Source organism: Poeciliopsis prolifica, unplaced genomic scaffold (assembly GCF_027474105.1).
Source record: "Poeciliopsis prolifica strain line A6 unplaced genomic scaffold, Auburn_PproV2 SCAFFOLD012, whole genome shotgun sequence".
Taxonomy (NCBI): domain Eukaryota; kingdom Metazoa; phylum Chordata; class Actinopteri; order Cyprinodontiformes; family Poeciliidae; genus Poeciliopsis; species Poeciliopsis prolifica.
The window spans coordinates 5,100,372-5,123,210 of NW_026562387.1; the positions used below are offsets into that span (position 1 = coordinate 5,100,372).

General features: G+C 39.3%; 2 protein-coding genes across 2 annotated transcripts; both read left to right on the forward strand.

The window, feature by feature from the left end:
• The first annotated feature begins 234 nt into the window (after window positions 1–234).
• LOC129364745 (crystallin J1B-like) lies at window positions 235–7,256 on the forward strand. Its single transcript, XM_055037589.1, has 10 exons — window positions 235–317; window positions 744–816; window positions 2,137–2,316; window positions 3,013–3,111; window positions 4,411–4,503; window positions 4,608–4,764; window positions 4,869–4,984; window positions 5,447–5,524; window positions 5,837–5,976; window positions 6,921–7,256. Exons 2-10 carry the CDS (start codon window positions 750–752, stop codon window positions 7,023–7,025), a joined length of 1,035 nt encoding a protein of 344 aa, XP_054893564.1. The 5' UTR covers window positions 235–317; window positions 744–749; the 3' UTR covers window positions 7,026–7,256.
• A 1,733-nt stretch (window positions 7,257–8,989) lies between these two features.
• Window positions 8,990–18,789, forward strand: sh3glb1a (SH3-domain GRB2-like endophilin B1a). The gene is made up of 9 exons (XM_055037588.1): window positions 8,990–9,261; window positions 9,618–9,759; window positions 10,418–10,546; window positions 12,349–12,482; window positions 12,721–12,813; window positions 15,808–15,897; window positions 16,042–16,142; window positions 16,374–16,611; window positions 17,459–18,789. Exons 1-9 carry the CDS (start codon window positions 9,199–9,201, stop codon window positions 17,564–17,566), a joined length of 1,098 nt encoding a protein of 365 aa, XP_054893563.1. The 5' UTR covers window positions 8,990–9,198; the 3' UTR covers window positions 17,567–18,789.
• Window positions 18,790–22,839: the final 4,050 nt, after the last annotated feature.

Consider the following 22,839-nt stretch of genomic DNA (forward strand, 5'->3'; position numbering starts at 1 on the left):
AATAATGAATGGCTGTAAAAAGAAATTGGGCAGAATGAATTCTTACATAATAATTCTAAGGCAATTTTCAAAATAATTTTGTGTGTATGTGTGCGTGTGTGTGTGTGTCCAAACGACACAGATGGGATAGGAAATGAAGGCATCCCAGAGTGTTAAGTACGAGGCCTTGATTCAGTGTGTTAAATAACAGTTCCCCATAGGCTGCATGTGATTGGCTGTTCTTATCACTTGGCTGATTGCTGTTTTAGCCCCTTCCAGAAAACTGACTGAAACAGGACTAGAAGGAGCAGGCTGAGAGCAGAAGGTTGCACTTCGAGGTAGGAATGAAAAAAAAACAAAAAAAAAACTGTTTAACTGATACTTTTTGCAGCAGAATATAATGTTTCGAGGCATTTTAGTGATAGTAAAGCAGAAATGTTCGCATAGATATTCAATTATTCTGTAATTGGCATTACAAAAGTGATGAATGGTGATGTTTCTGTTGCAACGTAGAAGTTGTAGAAGTTAACAGGTCGACCTGATAGCGCAACGAGAATCAAACACAATGACTTATGCATGTGAATTTTCCACTCTGTCTGTCAAGTATTTTTAGCCACAATCTACCATTTCCCAACAACAGTAGGGAGCTACATTTCCACTTCTCTAATGAAATTTCAAGCTGTAGCTGTTTTTTTTTAGTTTGAGACATCGTAATGTCATGGGAAGCCCTCAACATATTGAATGTCTTGTCTGTGGTTTAATAGAAGCAGATGGCCTTGAGCGTGGCTGACAGAGCCATTGGGGCCATTATTGGGGCAGCTGTGGCAGATGCAGCAGGTAAGACGCACACCGCCTATACAGATAACACTGCTCAGTCATATTATGTTTGCATATATAGGTACGTTGCTATTAAAAGCTCAACACATTTGAAAAACAGAATGTTGCTGCTTTCCTTGGTCAGTGTGGAGACGCTTTATCCATTCGAAACATCTGGATGTGCTGATAGGGTGAAAGGGAGTTGCCGTCGTTTCTGAGCCGTGTTGATAACACAGAACAGCCACACTGATAAACAAATTCAAAACAAGTGAACTCATTCTTGCATAGCTTTCAGAACACTATGAAATTTAACAAAACAAATGGATGAACTCTAGTTATACACAGATTGAATCAAAAATGGATTTTAGTCCGCCCTTCCACTTAGAAATAGAACCTGGGCTCAGTCAGATCTGATGGAGTATGACAAGACACCAGGCTAACGAAATAAAAAGTAAAAAAATAAAATAAAATTATATATATATATATATTATATATATATATATATATATAATATATATATATATATATATATATATATATATATATATATATATATATATATATGCAAATAACTTCAAAATTACAAGAATAAATTCATAGCATTATCAGAATAAACTTGACATAATACAACAATAGAGTTGTACTATTACAAGATTAAAGTCATAATATTACAATCAGTCTCGTAATATTGTAATATTATGACGTCATTCTCATATTCATTCAACTTTTTTTCTTATTATTACAAATTTATTCTCAAAATATTATGACTTTATTCTGGTAATGCAATGACTTCATTGCATTTATTCTCATAATTTTTCTTTATTGTTATTATTATTATATATTTTTTTCTTAATATGGCCTTAATACTCCGTTGTACTTGGAGGGCATCTATGATTGTCATTTGTCATATATCTGGGATTTGACTGGGCCGATCTAGCACATCTGAATGTTGTTGTTCTGCAGGGAGATGCAGAACAAGTTTTCTTCCAGGATTCTTTTTCTTCCTGTCTAACGTTGAGGAAAAACGCTTCTCTTTCCTGTTCCGTAGCATAATTTCAGCTTTTACTTGTGAAAAACAAAACGCTCCCTTAACTCCATTTCACAATTACAAACTACTTTGTGTGGATCCATTGGATAAAATGCAAGAAAGTCTGAACGATGTAGCTTGGACAAAATTAAGAAGGTTAAGGGCTTTGAACGCTGTGTCTCCCGTTACAGAGACCATTAACAGCAGGTAAAACACTTCAGGAAAGCAGAGGAGAGAGAGAGAAAGAGAAAAAGGAGATATTATTAAATTTTCTATCTCTTCCTGTCCCTCCTGTTCTCCGTTAACCCCCACAGCTCAGCCGATGCACTGGATTTACAACCCGGACAGGCTGAATGAAGTCCTCTCCGACCTGGAGCCCTGCCCCGAGTTTCGGCCTCAGTCAGCAAATCCTTTTTATCGCAGGGCAACGGGCGAGCAGACCTGCTACGGAGACCAGGCGTACGTCCTGCTGGAGTCGCTGAGTCGGTGTGGAGGTACTGGACTGGACTTCTCCCAAACCAAGGCGGCGGGAAGTGTGACACGTGCAAGAGCGAGATGCTTCCCGGAGCCCTGACTCAGCTGACTGTAGCTGAGTGAAGTTGGCCCCCTTCCACCTTCTTCAAATCAGACAAAATTATTGGTGTCAAACGTTTGTGCTACATTTGTGCAGCAAAAATTTTTGCTTGTCCTGCTGTCATTTTAAAGATATAAAGAAATGTTTCTAGAGGTCATCAAAGGTCAACCAGGCCCCCACCTTCTTCAAATCAAACAAAATGGGTGTCGATCAAATCGTCTCAATTTGTGCTGGTTTGTGCAGCAAATTTTTTTGGTTTGTGCTGCTTTGGCTTTGAAGATATTTATGAAATGTTAAAAGTCGAAAAGTCAACCACTTTTAGTTGATTCCACTTTTGTGAAATCAAACCAATTTGGTGTCAAACGTTTGTGCCATGTACCAGCACAAACAGCCGAGTTGATTGACAACTTCACTCAGGTGCTGACCTTTTGTTGTCAAAATTGTTCGTTTTTTTGCTTTTGCTTGAAAGAAAACGTGAAAATGAGATGTTACTCTCCTTCAGAAAACCTTACTAGTCAGAATGGTTTTTCTAAGCTTTACAGCTGGTCTTTCTTCTCATTTAATCGCTTCATGATTACCGTCTTTTGTTTTGTTCTGTTTTTTTTTTTTTTGATAGACGTTGACGTGAAAGACCTGACTAAGCGCTTCTACGAGTTCTTTGGGCCGGGAACGGTGTACGACCTGCCCGTCAACGATCCTTACAGAAAAAAAGGAGGTTAGTTTGTGACTTTCCAGTTTCCACTGATTCCTCTACGTGTTAATGGCCAACTTTACAGGCCGCAGTGGATGTGAGAGAGCCACTGTTACGATCTGTTAAAACCCTCTGTGTGTGTGTGTTTTTTTTTTTCTTTTCTTTTTTGCTGGAGGGACGGTCCCTGTCCGTTTAAACGTGGCAGGAAGCACAACTTCCCTGTTCTTGGTCCCGCTCTCCGTTGCGCCGTAAATGTTTGCTGCCTTGTTTTACTGCTTCGGCTGACATGTCAGATTCAGTCCCGCGGTAACTTACCACAGCAGCGCAGCACGCCACTGGGTCCAGTAAAAAGCAGACAGCTGCACGTCCAGGAGTCGTTGTGTTGTTATTTGAAGCTTCACCTGCGGAAACCTGAACTCAAGAAAGCATGCGGTTTCTCTTTCTCCCTCCTGAGTTTCACATCTGGCGAAAATCTATTCCAGTTTTTCACGATTTCTTCTGTTTTTGACGCTTCAAATACACAGTCAGGCCCCTGATCAATTTTTGATGTGAAACAAAGACAATCTGACTTCTGAAATAATACTAAAACAGTTTCTAATTAATTAATTAATTTACCACTAGTATTTGCCACATTAATGGGGCCTTACAGATAAATGATCTGTTGAACTGGACTTTGACTAAGCTATTTCTTTCCTATTTTTTTTTTTTCTTGCTTTTATTCAGAGGTAGACTTATTTTTATGCTTTGAATCATTGTCCTGCTGCCTAATCCAATTAATTTAGTGCATAAGGTTACTAATAACTCGAGGTCGGATGTTGTCCTTTAGCATTTTTTAGCACAAGGTTTCATCAGATACCACAAATCATCCGTTTTTTGACATAACAAAGCAACGCCAGGCTCTACACCCATGATTTAGATTTGAAACAAGTCTTAAACCAGATCTAAAAGCATTTTACAAAAACTAAAAATCCACTCAGTTTTTGTCTCAATAATCCACAGAAAATATTCCCAATTTCTTGTTCCCTGAAGTCACCCTAGAAACTCTCCCACAAATGTCATTCTTACTCCTGTTTCTTCCTTATTTTCTTATTTCTAATAATTGACACTGCCCAAAACTCAACACAAAACGAGGCTTGTGGTTCTTGTGATCTTCCAAAGGGAGCAGTGATATTTTGACAAAGTGCTGAGCTGGTTTTATGGTTCTCTCCCTGACTAATTGACGTAATCACCATCAAAACTGCAATCTGCATTTACCCTTATGTAATATTGACATCTATGTGATCTGACTGTATTGAAACACTCTCATCGGTTCACTGATGTTAGGTCCCAAAGCCATTCTTCCCATTGACGGTCCGTGGAGGAACGCGAGCCTGAAGGCTTTCTTAAGAAATGTTGACGCCGGGAAAGAAGAACCAGGTGATAAAAAAATGGAACCATAATCTCAAGAGAACTGGCATCTGATATAAAATATTTAAAGACTATAATCCCGCCCTACATTTTTTTTTCTTCTTCTTTTTAAGGCTGCGACGTGGACTGTCAGATTGACGGTGTCACCAAGCTCGCTCCGGTCGTCGCCATGTTCGCCGGGCGACCCGAGATGCTGGAGAAAGTGGAGAGGGCCGTCCGCGTCACCCAAAACAACGACATGTGCGTGGCAGTGACTCTGGCTGCTGCAAGGTGAGGAGGGTGGGGGATTAGGGTGGGCGTCGACGATTTCGCCGGATTATGTCCTAAGCGACAGGGGCGTCCTGATTCGTGCTGTGTTTGTGTGCGAATTCCAGAATTCTGGAACGTTTCGTTCTGAAAGGCTCGGATCCCGACGCTTTGGATGCAGTTGTGGCTCAGCTGAGCGACCCCAACAGGAAGAACCCTCAGGATCTGGACAGGGCTGTCATTGGTGATTGATCTGATGCTTTGTGAATGTAACAATCTGTAGGCCTAGATACGCTACTTCCTAAGGGTCACATTTACTGTGGTCATTAGAAACTATGAGTTGTAAGGTGATTTTGAGAGGATAGAGTAAACATGCAATCTTGGGTAGGAACCATATAATTACCATTATGTGAAACGAGCCAGAACCTCAATCCAATCAGTTTGCCTCTGATTTAATTCCGCTGAGCTAATGAAAAGCCCTGGAGCATCCATGATAGTTAAACATAAGCTTTCCATAAGAAATGCTGCACATGCTGATGTTTATCTTGAACGTGCACAGCAGAAACTAATTCCCCTTTAAACAGGAGCAGTTAGAATAGAAGTATATGCAGCACATCTTTGATTAAACACCAAAGTTTGACTGATAAGATTCAAATGAACCACTGTATTTTGTTTCTCTTCTTCTCCTTCTCTGTCTCGACTGAAGCGCATATCGGCCAGGTGAAGGAGAACTTAGCCAAAGCGTCCCATCAGCTCCTACCCGCTGTGTTCCCTAACACATGAGGTAAGCCAGTAGATAGCAGCGGGACTCAGGTCTGTTGACTTGGCATCGCCTGCACGCCCTTTCCTGAATGTAGATCCTGTCATTAGGCCCCCTTTTGCCTTTGATCTGTAATACTCTCCCTCCTCCTCCGTTTCTTTTCTTTTCTTTTTTATTCTGCACTCCCCTGCTGAGTTGGCTGTCTCGGGGTTTAAAAAGCTTTTAAAGTTCCCCTCGCTAGATCCGTTCACGTCCCCCGCTAATGGCGTCTGAAGAGCAGAGCAAATGGTGCTTTCGCAAATAATTGGAAATATGCCTCTGGCCGTCTGTGTCCAGCTTTGCCCGGTGCGTTCCAAGCGGCGCTGCACGGAGTCCTGACTATGAAACAGCTGGAGGAGGCTGTGAGGGACACCATGCGCCGAGGGGGATGCACCGCCAGCCGGGCCTCCTTCATCGGAGCCTGCTTCGGGGCGCAGGTACAGTAGGAATGTCAGTCAATGATCTGAACTCATACTGGTATAGGAAGAAGATTGTGCATAGTTTTTTTTATTAAATATGTTCAGATGTAATGTATTTCAATGTAGAGGTAGACTTTCACAAAATGGTCATTATTAACATTATTAACAAATGCTAATGTGTGGCACTTTGACCATAACTGCGCCTCAAAACAAAGTTTGTGAGAGAACGTTTTGGAACTCATGCCCCACTGTTAAAACATGGTGGAGGACGTGTAATGCTGTGGTTCTGTTACTCTACCAGACGCTCTGGGAGTTTTGGGAGTACAGCTCTTCAGATCAGAACGCTACAAAACCGGGGCAAAATGTTTCATCACACGCATCAAACTTCTTGCTTGGTCGTCTCAGTCCCTAGAGCAATGGTTCCCTTTGTGATCAATGAAGTTTTTTTGAATTAAATTGTACTGGACTATTATGGCAAAATTAGCGAGAATAAATTGGATCACATCTCCACTCACGGTTACTTTTGTTGGCAGAGGTAGTCGGCTTCCTATCGTGACACTTGGTCGGCTACAGTCCATTTCTTCTGTGATTAAACGGAGCCGTGGTTCAATCAATAATTGTATCAAAAATTCCTCTCTCTCAGTGTTTCAACCTCCTGAAATGGTACAGAGAGCAAAAGTCATTCATATCAAAGTAAACCATTGGTAGTTTTCTTGAAGAAAATTACCCGTGAACCAAATAAATACCTTCAAATTAAAGGTTGCATTTTCGTGAACTTCCCAGTGTGATGCACTAAAAGTAGAATGTTTTTTTTCGCAGGCCTTGATGAGAAACAATGCATGGCAGTGTTTTGCGTACATCCTCCTCGTCTTTTATTGTGAAACACTCAATAGCTTTGACAAGCGCGCTCGTCTCTTCCAATAGTTCTTCTGCATTAATCTGTCATCTGAACGTATTTGCAGACCGGTCTGAGCGGAATCCCGGACTCATGGAGGAAGCGGACGCTCCGGTACCCTCTGCTGTTGGAGCTGGCCGAAAACGTGGTCGGCAAACGGCAGCATTTGTAGCTTCAGATACATTATTGATGTATTATTGATCAATTGAGTGTAGGCCTCCCAGTGACACAGACGCACTTTGACATGGCACTTCATGACGGCTGCATTCTAAAGTCTGAGTGTAGCTTGAAAATATTTTGCTCTGTCAAAGTTTATGTAGTTGGAGGAGCAGGAGGAGGAGGAAGAGAAGAGAAAGTGTATGTAAATTGTGTGTGCTCAAAATAAAACTTTTTTTCCCTTCAACTACCGTATCTGCATCCGTCTGTTATCTTCTCGGCTGCTTAATATTAGGAAACAAGCCTGGTGGGTAAATTATCCGCCGCAGTCAAGCTTCGGCATCCTTTCAATCTTCTTTATTCCTCTGAGTGTGTTCTGTTATTTTTGAAGTGAAGGAGCTGCAGCGGACAGATTTACTTCTGGAATGAAGAGAGACTGCAGCCCTCTCCTCTCTCCAAGGAGCTTCTTTGCCTTTGTGAAAGTGCTGACTTCTATATTCACATGTTTAAAGCATCCACCCCAACACTCTTGAAAGTTGGCCAAGTACAAGGCCACGCCAGAGACGTTATGTCTTTAGCACAGCGTGGGTATAAAAATGTGGTGTGTGGGCTTGCTTAGTTGCTTTTCCAGCCCAGAAGATTGTGGAAAAATGATAAATGGGAAGAAGCTTAAAGCCTAAACTCGAAAATGTTCAAAAAAAAAAATAAATACAAAAAAGTTAAACGCATGCTACATGTGAAACAAACAGTGGCTTTGCGTAACAGGAAGTAAGCGCAATTGGAATTGCGTAATTACAGCCTGCATGGGTCTGTTAGCCAACGTTTAGGAGAGTGAAAAGGTTGTGACCAGCAGAAGCTTTTGTCTTCCTCCCACACTGCATGCTCATTCTGTCATAATTACATCCAGACATAAGGAGTATGTCTTTTTTTTTCTTTCATTTTCAAAAGATCTGCCAAATTGCGCATTCTTTGAATAGATTAACACTAGAACTGGTTTGTTAAATGTTTTCTTTTAAGGATGCATTAATTCTCACTCAGAAAAAAGTGTCACATCACCCTAACGCCATTATTTATACTAATTTTCATCAGATTAGTAAAAATAAAAGCCCAGCTAACAAAAAAATACAACGTTCTTCTGATTCTTTTGTTGTTTTCTCAGCTTTATGGTTTTTTAAAAATATTATTATTATTATTATTATTATTATTATTATTATTATTATTATTATTATTATTATTTATCTTTCCACTGCTGTTTTAAAGTGGGGAATAAACTCCACAAACAATACAATGATTTTTTTTTTTGGCCACTGATTTTGGTATAAATGTTTTAATTTAGGTAAATTAAAACCATACCAGCCTGTGTATGGTCATACCGTAGAATTTCAATCAGATTGAAGTCCAGACTTTGAATAGGCCACTCCAAAATATTCATTTAGGATTTTTTTTTTTAGCCATTCAGAAATGAACTTGATTGTGCGCTTTAGATAATTGGCAATGTATTAATGTTCAGAGGTTCTCCTGGTAGAGAGCAGAATTAGTGTTTCAAGCAATTAAATCAAATTGTTCAGGTTTTGAGGTTATGGGATAAGCGACTCTGGGTTTGTAGATCTAGTCTCTTGAACTCTTCAAGTCTAAGTAGTTTAAGTACTAGTTTAAGTAATTGGTTGGCTTCCCAAAAAAACAGTAGGAGAAAAGCACGTTTTGTACATCAAATATGTACAAAACTACTTGCCATACAGGGACAAATATAGATCAAGAGAGACAGCCTATGCCGCCACATACTTTTGCTCCAGTGAAAAAAGTGATTTATAAAACGGCGTCGAATGAAATGAAATTATACATTTTTGCCGGTTAAATGCAAGCTACACACCGTGCATACATCATGAATTTTCTCTGTCATTTCATTCGGATTTGTTTATTTCACATTGTACCTTCAATTTGCCAGCGAATGCCTCACGCGCATGCGCGCGGCTGCCGCAAACGTCGTCTCTGAGAAGCCAAAGCCGTGAACTATCTTTCAGTGCTCTATCTTTGTCTGACTCAACAGCTGGGTGGAACTCGGACAACAAGAAAAAAACAGAAAAAAAAGAAGAAGAAGAAGAAGAAAAAAAGTTGCTTCAATGACACTTTTTGTTGGGATGACAGCTTGAACGCGAGACAAGGAGGAGAGCACTTTCACCTGAACCGCCATGGATTTTAACGTTAAGCGCTTAGCCGCGGACGCCGGTACTTTCCTGAGCCGCGCGGTGCAAGTAAGTGAGTCTTGTCGGGAGGAAGTTGTTGCTAACCAGCCTAGCTGCTAGCCTAACCAGTTAGCTCAGCTGTGAGATAATTACCGTTACTGTTGTTGTCACTATGTAGCTAGGTACCCTGTTGTCACCTGAGTGAACGTCTCTGTGCTCTCCTAGCTTGGCTGTTACCTTTAGAAAGTGCTTTTAAACTGCGTAGACTTCGATTTTTACATGGTGCTCCGTTGTAGGCCTCAGAAACCATCAAACAGAACTATCCGATGTAGCTGGGCAGATAGCCACTTGACACCTCGGTCCTCTTTTGACAGACCGATAAGTGAGCGAAAATAACCTTTTTATTCGTATTATTTGGCTGACAGTTTACAGAAGAGAAGCTTGGTCAGGCTGAGAAGACTGAGCTGGATGCCCATTTGGAGAACCTCTTAGGCAGAGCTGAGAACACCAAGCAATGGACAGAAAAGATCATGAAGCAGACAGAGGTCTTACTACAACCTAATCCAAGTGAGTATTTTATTTTTATTTTTTTAACCTTGTCATGGACTTTGTTGTACGTCCTGTATTTTGATGCATTTTACAGACTGGAAATGGTGAGATTCTTAGTCGTGATGCATTTAATGCGTTGAAAAATATCGTAAAAGCCGACTGATTTCTCTCTTATTCATCATTTGTTCAGATTTAACTTCACAATCTGTGTAATGTGTACATTTCTCCTCAGCGCCCCTTTGGAACAATGCCTCGGGTGTGCTTTTTTTTTTTTTGACACCCGTTTTTTTGTTTCTGTGTGTGTGAAGTGTGCGAGCTCAGCTGTGCATCCTCCACAGTTCACACTAGGATGCCATATCTGTAAAGCCCAAACGCAGCTATAGGCATAGCAAACACATGGGCCGTCTGGGGATTACAGCCTTGTGCAACAGTCACCGCTAAACTGTCTTAATGTTCTTTTTATGACTAAAACATATGTGATCAGAACCAGCGGAAGACCATCTCAGTTTTTGCCTGTTATGATGGACATTATTGCAGCTTTCTGTTTCGAGATAACTGGAGTCAGGCCGAAGTGAGCTCACGGAGAACACTCCTTGCATGTGGCTCCCTCACGGATGTCTTATGACTTTGTAATTGAGTTATCCTGTTACGTTTTTTTTCTTCTTCTTTTCTTTAGATGTTCGACTGGAAGAATTTGTGTACGAGAAGCTGGAGAAAAAAGCCCCCGCACGAATCAACAACCACGACTTGCTGGGCCACTCCATGATTGAAGCCGGAAGCGACTTTGGTCCTGGGACCGCTTATGGTGAGTGAGTTTATGACGTCGATGAGCTTTCACGTTGTTTGTTTCACTGGGGAAAAAAAAATAAAGAAATAAATAAAAAGCTGTTGGAAAAAGTTGCTGAAAGATTCTGATCCTTTAAGACTCAGAAACTTTGTACCAAACATCAATTTCTTTCTGTTTACGCAACAAGTAAAAAGGCCGAAAGCCTCTTAGAGCGCATTAGCTTGGACTGAAGGTGGGAAAGCGCAAAATAGTTAATCTGCGTTTTCCTTTGATCTGATTATGTGTTACTGTATTAATTATTTCAAAGGGTCGGTTCTCGTTTACACTTTTCCTTTTTATTTTTTTTAATTCTTATCCATTTCTCTGTAAGACCCATAATCTAAGATTTAAGTACAGCATTCAAAATATTATTTTTGACATATCAGTGCTGCATTGTTAACAGTTAGCATTAATAACAATATACTCCCCCCCCACCTTTTATAAAAAGAAGACATTAATCAATATTTTTAAAGTAGGCTGTGTCACTGGTTTAATAAAAACCTGGTCAGTATTGCTGATAAATAGTTTATGCCTGCAGCAGTGCTGCTCTGACTTTCCCAGTCGGAATTTCAACTTCGCTTTGCATTCCTGTTGTTTTTCTGGCTGGAAACTCAGGGAAATCGCACTTCAAAGACTACAAAGAGAACGCACCATTACCATTACTTACCTTTTTCTTTTATTTCTAAAGATTGCCAAGACCAGCATGATCCTCACTAGACACAGGAGGAAAGAGCAAAAGAATAGAAAACACCGTATATCATACCTGGCGATGATTTTTCTCATGAGATGGTTATTCTGATGAGAAAGATAGAAAAGATTATTGCTAAGTTAATACTATGAAGTTGCAGGAACATGCGAGCTCAGCTAAAAGAATTACAGTACTGTATATATCATCAGAGAAATAAAAATGAACAAAGATCCTGATTATTATGGAAGTGTGCACAAGATTTTACTGATGCAGATTTCTTTCCGAGACATATTTTGTTTTGTTTTAAAGTGACAAACATATATTACTTTCCTTTGCACATAAAATCAAGGAACAGTGACAAGGAAATGCTTTTCAACACATTGTAAAATCATGCAATGTTCTGCTGAAACACAGCGCTTTGTTATATTCATGAAACTTCAATAACATACTAATAATAATAAAGGTTCAGCTCTAGGTATTGATTTGTTCAATTGTTTTCAAGCTTTTCATAACTGTACACTGTTTAAGTTATGGTTATAATGGCAAAAGTGGAATTTTGTAAAAACAAATAATCTGGAATTTTGACAATAATAAAACATATTTCATAGTTTGTCATTGTTTCAGCTAATGTCTCTTCTGGAGTCCAACTTATTGAGCCCAAAAACTTATATTTTATCTGCCAGAGCGTATAGCTTTATTATTTTTAGCTTAAGATTCTTTTTATGTCTGAGTAATTACAATGAGTCTAAAACAGAATTTGACCCTTTTTCTTATTTAAGACTTCAATATTTCAGAAATGTACATACAGACAGTAAATTATGAAATTGTCAGTGTTGCCTAGCAACTAGCAACCTTTCTCCTTGTTGAGTTGAATTAAATTTAAACTGTTCATTTGTTTGGATTTCTTAAAACTGATAAAATAACATTCCTTTGGAAAATTATTTTATTTGTGCAGCAATTTAAAAAAAATAATTTTTCAAGGGCAAACAGGAAGGCTCTGCATGCAGCTCCTGATGTACGAAGCACAGACATGCTGAGGCCTCCGGCAGATTGCAGCGCTTTGTGAACTCTTTCTTGTGCTGCTGACGAACAGGAAACGCGCTGATAAAATGTGGCGAGACGCAGAAGCAGATTGGCGGAGCCGAGCGGGAGTTCATTCAGAGTTCTGCCATCAACTTCCTGACGCCTTTTCGAAATTTTCTTGAGGGCGACTTCAAAACCATCCTGGTGAGTCGGGTTAACACGACAAATGTGTGAAAGTTTCCAAATTGTCCGAGAGCAAGCACGGAGGAAATGTCATGTTTTAAAAATTTTTTTTTTTTTTTACAAATTTTACATCATTCCCTATCTAAAATAAAGCAGCTAACCACAGCAACCACACCCTTGGTTGAGATTTTGTACAGAATTACTAATGATGTTATTTTCTTCTCTTGTTTTTTTTTTTTTTTTTTTTTTTTCCATTTAGAAAGAACGAAAACTTCTACAGGTCAAACGTTTGGATCTAGACGCAGCCAAAACCCGGCTAAAGAAAGCTAGGATGCCTGACGCAAGAGCTGCAGTGAGTAGGCACTTTTAAAAAGAAAAAGAGAGGGAGAGAAAAAAAAGGAGAGCTTTTCTGTGTCTTGTAAATCAAATTTGTAACCAGTTTTCGAGACACAATTGAAAGCCTTGAGGATTCATTTTACCCTCTAAAGTCGCACAAGTTGTGACCGACACGCGGAGCTGAACGAATGTCCACTTCAGCCCTTGTGACTTGTATTCCTTCATCTGAGCTACAATGGGAAGTTTTAGGTTTCCTTTTTCTGGACGGTTGGTTTTCCACTGTGACGGCCAGTTTTTCTTCATTTTGAAGTTCCGCATTCTTTAGGGCTTTTCCTCAATGTCTTCTAAAGTCTTTTAAAGCCAACGTATCGATATTTGCAAGCTTTTAGAGATGTTGAAATACATCTAACTGACCAGCTTTAAACGTGTTTATATGAGGTAAAATTGAGGTAAAATACAGCAATAACTAATGTGGCATAAAATTGAGGAATTACAGCTAAGTCCAAAACAGTTATTATTCTGACAATCATACAGAAAATGTTGTTTAACCCTTTGAGGCTTTTTATGCAATATTAAAAATTGCATACATTTGCCTTATTTAAAAAGGCAAATAAACAAATCAATTCCTTTTTCAATATGAAACTTAAATAAACTTGAATTTCTTGGAACGCTTGATCGTTTGTTGCAAAGAACGCATCTGCAGCTAAACCAATCCTTCTAAAATCAACATGTGAACATTTCAGTCCTCTCTGCTTGACAAACATTAATATATACTTATTTTCTTGATTAACAGAATAATAATTCAAAAACAAAAAGTGCTGAATAGGAGTTTTGTATCAAATTTGAAGCTGAAACTCTGCTACTTGAGGAGTTTTAGGTAGAACATATTTACAGACAGTTTTTCCTTTTTTATATATATTACACGTGAAATGTATGTGTATTTTTTGCACAGTTTTAACTTAATTACTGCTCTGAATATGTTGTCCCTTCAGCCACTGGCCGTTCTGTGAGTCTTTGTGCTGAAGTCAAGTGATTTATGGAATAATCGTAAATTAGTTGACTATGACTTCAACATTTGTTACGATTTATCGCTTCACCCCTAATTCAGTTTTACAGGCAGCTTGTTGGGGCTCCATGCATTGAATAAATAACAGAAAGACACTAACTCTGCTTTATTAACTAATGAATCGTATCATTACCTTGACATTCACAGAAGTCCTGTGTTTTCCTAACTTTGTGCACCGGTCGTAGAGACATGATGAAATAAAATGCTCTTTAAGCAGATTTTGGTCGATATTTCCTGACTTCTAATTTGCCAGTCTTACTTCATTCATTGACATTTGTAATTTAACACGTGTCCAGGCCGATTCAGACACAAGTGGGCGACTTCAAATGCACGTCTTATCTCACGGTGTTTCAAATTTGCTCCGTGTGATTGAAGCTCAACTGTGCATGCAAATAAACAGGGAGATATTAAACAGTCACCTTGAGCTACATCGGGGCTGAGTAGCATTCTAGTGGAGTCAAGAGGCTGCAAGTCTTTTGATGAGTTTAACTGCTTGACTCATCAACAGCAAGTCATGTCAGAAAAAAAAAAAAAAACACGCAATGTTATTTACTATTAGTAAATTGTGAGGCCTTCATGAATTGATTAAAGTAAAGATTGTAAACTTGATTAGGGACTAGTCTCAACTCAATCCCATTAAAGACATTGGACAGATTTCCCTGGGCAGAGGCTGATTTTCTCTTGTTGCAACACGCCTGTAAAATCTGACAGGCTTCATCCTTAAGAGGTCTTCAATTCATGTATTTAAAATTAAGTCCTTAAAATATCTTAAATTCACTTTAAATATGTTAATGACAAGTCTTGTCAGGACTTTTTAATCAAGTATATCTTAACTGTTTGTTTTTTTTGTTGTTTTTGTTTTGTTTTGTTTTTTTCGTGAGACTTTTCTGCCAGGCAAAAAAAAAAAAAAAAAAGCTTAAGCAACACGCAGGCATCTTCATTGCGACTCACTGCTAACAGGCTAGCTAACTTTCTAGCATATATCACAAAGTGAAAATTTATCACCAGTTGGCTGGACAAAGTTCATGTTTCCTTTGAGACAAAAGTCTTAACCCTGTAAGTCCTAAATGGAGCGCCGACAATCCAGCCAAATTTGCAGTGCCGTAATTCCACCACACTGGTCGCGATCTGAAAAATCCCCTAATTTTACCCTCCCACCGTAGCAGGGAGCAAAATTAATCTGATGGGGACTTTTAATAGATGGTAATTTGAGAAAATAACTTGCTAGACATTGAAGGAACTGCGTACAATTAAAATAAGCAAAAAATAACCAGGCGGAGATTTTAAAGATCATAAAGAGTTATTAAATTCCTCTTGTTCTTGAAAAGACTTAAATTTGATTGTTGAAACCTGCTGAAACCCTGTTTGTGTAAGCAAACATGAAGCTTCTCCTCTAAATATTAGTTTCTGTGAGTTAACACCAGCCCTTGTTTTTTTTTTCCCCCTCCACTCATTCTGCTGCACCATCTAGTTGTAAGGAAACAGATGTGAACCATCTTAACAGCCGGCGTCGCCACAGGCGGAGCGCGGTTTCATTTTTTTTCACCTCTCTACTAAATAGCGCTAACTACTGTGTCATGGTTTGTTTGTTTTTAATGCAATGCTGCAGATGTGAGCAGAGGAAGTGACAGAGGTGAGTGGAATGTTGGAGCCATGTTTGATTTGAACACACAGACGCACCAAAACCCCAGAGGCAGTTTTGTCAGCAGCTGCTAATCTTCCTGCATTTCCTCCATGACACATTCAGGCCCAATTTTTAAAATGTTTCTGGTGTGCATTTCTGTTCATCCCACCTAAATTCATTATGTGTGAATGCTTAGCGTGTACATGTGATTTTTTTTAAAAAATTTTAAAAAGAAAAAGTTTAATAACTGTATTTAATTATAAAAACAGCTGATCTGTCGCTAAACTTAGAAAAGTAAATGGACTTTTCTTGGTTCTCAGGCAGAGCAGGAGCTGAGGATGACCCAGAGTGAGTTCGACCGGCAAGCAGAGATCACGCGTCTGCTGCTGGAGGGCGTCAGCAGCACTCATGTAAGTAAACTCACAGAAGTCTATGTCTTTCTCTGCTGTGATTTAAAAAAATATATATATATTTAAAATTGTCAAAATAAGCAGAGATGTTTTCTTTTTCTTTTTTTTTTTAATTAATTGATTTTTTTCCCTCCACATTATCAGGCACATCATCTACGCTGTTTAAATGACTTTGTGGAGGCCCAGACAACGTACTATGCACAGTGTTACCAGTACATGGTGGACCTCCAAAAGCAACTCGGCAGGTGAAACGTTGCTGCCGCCTCGCTTTCACTTTGTTCTTTCCCAAATGCATCTGTAATTTGAATAAAAGAGTTACTAACCCTGAATAAATGAAGTTCGGTCACAGTATCTTTAGTGCACAAATTAAGAGTTAAGACTTTCAAAAAAACACACACACATTGCGTGTGTTCCCATTGTCAATTAGCCTCTATTTTCGAACGAGTTTCGCTCATCCTGTCTCCCGCCACCACCAGTTTCCCATCCTCATTCTCCAACAACAACCAGTCGTCCATGTCGGGCGCGGCCAACGTCTCGGTACCCACCGCAGCCATGTCTGCCTCTCTGCCCAGCGTCTCGGCAGGCAGCGGCAGCTTGGTGGCGGCGTCGGGCGGATTCAGCGAGCTGCGGAGCTCCAACGGCAGCCGCAAAGCGCGAGTCCTTTACGACTACGACGCCGCCAGCAGCAGCGAACTCTCCCTGCTGGCCGACGAGGTGAGGCTTCACGGAAACTCAGCCACACTTGCTGTTGTGTTCTTGTTATTATGCATTCCCCGTCAATGTTGGTTCCATAGTAATGTTGTTTATTTTTAGTTTTTTTTTTTTGTTAATACTCACAGATGCACCATCTGTTTAAACCACATGGTCGCCCATTGCAGAAGTGTCACTCCCTGCATGTGGCAAACTTGTGGCTGATTAACAGTGACTTCACGTTGCCTCATTCCAAACATTTTTCTTCCATAAATTATTAGTTTTAGTTAGAGGTTTCTTTGGTTTCATCAACTGTGTTTTTGAGTTAGAAAAATTTAAAAGTTAACAGAAAATGTGAATAGATCACTAGGTAAGGACTTAAAAGATGTTCTGTTAAATAATAATAATAATTTTTTTAAAAAGGACACCTGACCTCAGTCTCCCTATGTGTTCACATACTAACCATACTATGCAGCCATTGTGCTTCCAACCATTTCACCAAAAAGACTCTTTAGACATCTTTGCCATCACTGTTACTAGTGTATAAAAACAATTATAATAAATAATCAAAAGACATGCTTAGCCTGGTGGGACACAAGTAAATATATATAATACACTGACAGAGCAATATTACATAAGTGAAAGGGAAGTAAAAGTATTGGGCCAAAAACCATTCCCTGTGGAACTCCTGATTCAATTGCATGAGGAAAACCTTTAATAACGTTGAAGATTTGACAGTGAATCCGATTCTTTGCCATCAGTTTTTTTTTTGTTTTGTTTTTGATTTCCCTGTCAGACCATCCTGATGACCTTACTTTTGCAAACCTTTTGTGAATGATTCTCTCCACTTCCTGTTTATTTCCCCCCCTAGGTGATCACAGTTAGCAGTGTCCCAGGCATGGACTCAGACTGGCTGATGGGGGAGCGAGGCAACCAGAAGGGCAAAGTGCCGATCACCTACCTGGAGTTGCTCAACTGAAGCACAAATCCTCTCTCTCAACTCAACTCGCATCCCGAGCAACCAGCTGTGATCCCGTATTTATACCACGCTGCAGGGACAGGCCTCACCTTCTATTTCATTGAGTCTTTTTCTTTTTTTTATGTTTCTTTTGTAAAAAAAAATAAAATAAAAAATAGAAAAGATGGACTCTGCTATTCCGCAGACTTTAGCAGGAATAAATAAATTTGAGTGACGGGAGAGCGAACGTATCTTTTTTCCTTCGTTAGTTTGCAGAAAATCTCTTAAACCTTCTTTGACGCCTTTTGAGTTCGGTTCCACGCGAACTGAAACATGTGCCACACGTTTAAAAGATTTTGTTTACAAAATTGATCTCAGATGGTAACCTAAATGCTTCCCCTTCCCTGCTGGGAAAAAAAAAGAACACTTCAGCTTGAAGTGAAGAGTTTTGTTAAATATTCTTATTTTATAAGCGATAATCTCGAGGAGCAGTAGCCGTTGTTGTTGTCTGGAAAATGAATTTCATTTGGACTGTATTGTTTGCGTTTTGTCATGGATGCATTGACATGAAGCTCAAAGCCGTTTCTGTTCCTGTCCAATGGGTTGTTGGATTATTGCCTTTTACGATTTGCATCTACTCCATCAGCATTGAGCATTGCAGCTCAGTCTGTTAAGTATTGATTCCTAATTTTTCAACCCCCAACGGAAAGCTTTTTTTTTTTTTTTCTTCCCCTCCACCGGTTTTGCAGGACAGAAATCAGACTGGACTGGATGTAAAATTAAAAATTCTGCCTTGTTCTGGAAAGAAAGCTTGGTATTTGTTTCTCTGGTTTTGATCAGCTTGCTGTTTTACTAAAGAAAATGTCTGCAGTACAGATTACTAACCCATCTGGAATGACATTGAGTTTGCATTTCAACTTTTATATGAGCTGCGTTGTTGCATTTTGAGGACGTACTACAAAATTGAGCTTTTGTATTTTGTGTAACTGATGCAGTGGCATGTGATTGTAAAATAAATATGAAATATGAACCATCGAAAGTAGGCATTTCAACATTATTCTACGGGCTTAAATGAACATTTCAGATTGCACTTACAGATGAGACCACCAGAGGGCAGGGCAGGAGAAAATATTGGTGTGAAACGCAGAACCGAAAATGTTGCTTGAATATTTTTTGCTTTTCAAAGCCAGCAGAGTAAAACTGAAATGGAACAAAACAAAAAAACAAACAAAAAAAAAACAGAATGGAAGAATCATTTTAAACACAGAAATTCACAAAGTCAACTTTTGGTCTTTTAAGTTATTTCAACCAAAGCATTTTCCACTAAAAACTGTCAGAGCGTGTTTTCATACACAAAAGTGGATATTCATAGACCTATGGGAAGTAGTTTGTGTACTGTTGGGTATTGTTCATGCATGCCATCATTTCTTTTGTGTATTTCTTCGCCAGTGGTGTAAAAGTAAAGTACCTTCTATTTTTACACGCCAACTAGTTGAGTCAACAAAAAAAACAAACAAAAAAACAGGATGTATTTATATTGTGACCAAATACGGACTTTGACTCCTATGTTACAAGGAACATTTAACTAATGTGGCTGGAATTTATTAATCATCATAAAAACTAAAAATAAAACAAAAGTTTTTTGTGTCAAAAGTTAAACTTAAAATTGTTCATTAAAATGATTTCTTATACGTTTCAAACTGAACTTAGTGGAGCTATTAAGTACTGACTTATGGTAGTTTATTTCAAACATCAAAATATATAGTGCAATACTTCAGTTTTGTGTTTGAAATGGGATATGGATAAATATCCATACGTTATACCCTAACCCAGCGTCTCAAAACCAAAACTGTTATTTGGTGTTGAAGTATCGGACAGCAACTGTTGAGCATTTTGCTTAAAAATTCATAAATGTTCTGTAACCTATGAATAAATTATGTCATCCACAACTAAATCAGTTCAGTGTCTTTAATTTTTTTTTTCTTTTCTACTGGGTGATGTTTTTACATTCTTGCATTTCCACTTTAATTCCGACTACAATCACTGACAACTAGTGCGCTCATAAAAACCGGTTCGAACTTTTGTCCTGATCTTTCTTATGTGGTCTTACATCTCAGAGTTTTATTTTAGCTTTCTGAGTTTGGAGAAGAATTGCCTCTCGGCTGTGTTCAGCTTAACACCCTTTACAACAAAACGTCGGTCATCTTTATCTCTCCGGAGGACAGGAAGCCATTTTGAAAGCTTCACCAGATGTCACACATTTTCCATTTGAGGTTCCTCATCTGAATTTCAGAGGAAAATCAAAAGTTTAAAAAAACAACCAACCAACCAACACACGCCCCTTATATTCAAGTGGGTTGTCGTTTTAGCAGATCTCTTGTTCTTTTATAGAATATTACAGTCAAAACGATGGACAAACGGCCTTTGGCAGAGGCAGCTTGGTGTGTTGGGGGAGCTTCTCCTTCAGTGACGAACAGCCTGGTATCACTGAAGTCGATCTCAATGATGTCAGGATGAGATTCTGCTCCCAGCGGTAAACCCATATCTCCACTCTTCAGGACCAAACTCTAACCTCACATCGTGGCGGTTTATCAGAGACTACACCTTGAATTAGTTAGCAGAGGTCTGTTCGGATAGTTGAAAAAAAAACACACAAAAAAACACCTAATCAAAAATCACTGACCAATCACATTTTCTTTCTTTTCTTTTTTTTTTTTTTTTTTGGGTGGGGGGAGTTCTTGTTTTACTTTGGTCGTTTCCTGTTGTGTGAGAAAATTGCATTCAAAATGGATTCCATCCACTCAGTTGTGTGACCTTCCTTTGACGCCTACAAGTTGGACTTGGCAAGTTTAAGTTTCTGCTCGCGTCTTTTTGATCACCGTTATTTTTGTGCGATTGGTTTTCTTTGACATCCTGCTAAAGCTCAACGTTCACTGCGAAGGGCCTTTCATAAGAGCAGAAGGGCTAAAGAGGAAGTGAGTTTTGCAAAGTGCCTGTTGACTAATAAGCTCCCTGTACATTTCTTTATGCACGGAAGAATATTTTCATTCTCCAGAACATGGCTATCGGTGAAACCTAAACGCTAGCCTCTTGTAACCTTTGCCCTTACGGTTTGCCATTTTGTATTTATAGCTGCAAAGTTAAATGGACATCACAGCCAAAATAAAGAGTTTTCCCATTTATGTTTAATTGAGGTCATTTGAGGAAATAACCAAAGTATCACCACAGTGTTGACTGAGAGCTTGAATACTTCACGCTGTTATTAGTTCGTACCGGACCACATCACTTACTGTTGCTTATCATTTCATGTGCCCCAAAATGAGCGCTTTCACGATTTTTGGCCCTGGCGCAGAGCTGAAACGCAGCCGGCTCACAGATAATCAGATGAGCGGTAGCATGCCTGAGAAAAAGCAGCACTTCCTCTTTCGGCAGTCCTTATTTTCTTTCATATTTTGACGGCTGCCACAACTCTTCAGTCGTGCTACTTCAGCAATGTGTCTGCAGCTCGCTTGAGGAAGCCTTTCAGGTCACAGTAACAGAGGATGCAGATGCCGATGCGTTCATCTGCCATCGACTCCCTACGGTGATGAGTTGAAGCTGCTGAAAAACGGGCATTCTGCAGGAAAGCTCACAGTGGAAACAAAGAGATAAACCGAAGCGCAACGATAAGCATCTGCTTATTTAAGATGTTTTGTGCAGGAAGCTGAAAGTACAAGGACACCAAGAGAGAAAAAATGTCCCTGCATGCTTGTGTACGACTCATTTTATTTTGTCAGTGGTGAGTTACATAGCTGCTTGATGATTTGACCTAAGTAACCATTTAGTCTACCACTCTGCCCAAAAATTGAATAACTGGTTGCATTACTTAGGCTTATCTAAATGGACTTGTATAATAAGGAACACGGAATAGTATTAGTATCAGACGGACGTTCATTTTAGCATAGCATCTTAGCACTACATTACATACCACCCCAGTAATTTGGGAACTCTTGATTTTTGAAGGAAGGCAGGAATTGCAGCATGTGTGGTTCATGGTCTCACAAGCTGCTCAGTCGAGAGCATTGCACGTCAGACATATTGTCATCTGCACACCCGCTCTTAAGGGTTTTTGAAGTTCCCGGTGGGAGGAAGTGGCCAGCCATCCCCGAAAGTTTAAATTTCTAACTCGTATTTAAAAAGAAAGGAAAAAAATTATTTAAAAAAATCAAAATGCAATATGGCTGCCTTGTTTTAGCGGTAGCTAACAGCAGCTGGTAACGTGTGAGCTCCGTGCTACTTTCCACTTGCACCTACAACATAGCTCACCTGATTTTTTTAATAATGATTAAATCTCAGAATCTGTGTTTATCCGGGATAAACAAACAGCGGCAAGAAAATTCTCACCCAAACTACAGCCTGAGCTGCTGCGCTGCCCGATGAATTAAATATTGAGATGAATTAAAATCTGTCTTTAGTACAGTTAATAACTCTTTTAATATGAAAATAAGTAAATACACTTACAAATCAATGCTTTGTGCTTCACTTTAAAAATCCTGTCACTGTTTAGGTGCATTTCTTCATTTGCTCTCTATGAGGAAGTCATTTATCTACAGAATACCTCAAAGTATAGTCGATGTGCCACTGTGACCAGTCGTAAATAGCAGCGTGTGGGGAAAAAAAAACATCATACGCTTTTGATTCAGGTGCTGTTTTCACTTCGAGCGAAATTGTTCAAAGGGAAAAAAAGGGAGTGAGAAAGAGTGAAACAGCGTGAGGCTCATTCTACAACAATGACGTGCCATCTTAATATAGATAATAGCGAGAGCTGGTGGCTCTTTACTGTAGAAATAGAAACAACACATGAAAACAACCCATATCGGTTGACTGGTTGTGACTAGACCCACAAATCTGATCCTTGGCAAAAGACAAACAAAGCTGCCTGTCTGTGGCTTGGTATGGTATGAGCAACAGCACTGTCCATTGTCCATAATACTATTTTGATTATACTCCACTCAGAAAGGGTCTTCCTGTAACATCCTGTTTCCAAAAAAGCCCGGACATCCTCAGGTGTTCTTCATCCGCAGATCGAATCCGACGTCTTCTGACATAACATGTCCAGAAGATGAAGTATATTTGAAGGCTTTGGGGCTCATACGTGCAAAAATTTGCTACCAGCAAGCATGTAATTCATCCGTTTTATGCCCAATTTTCCTTCTCTAAACTTCTTTGCATTCATCTGTGAGAAACTGTCGCAAAGTAGTTCACATGCAAATACTGTTTACAGTCAGCCACGCGTGTACTTGTGGGGTATATTT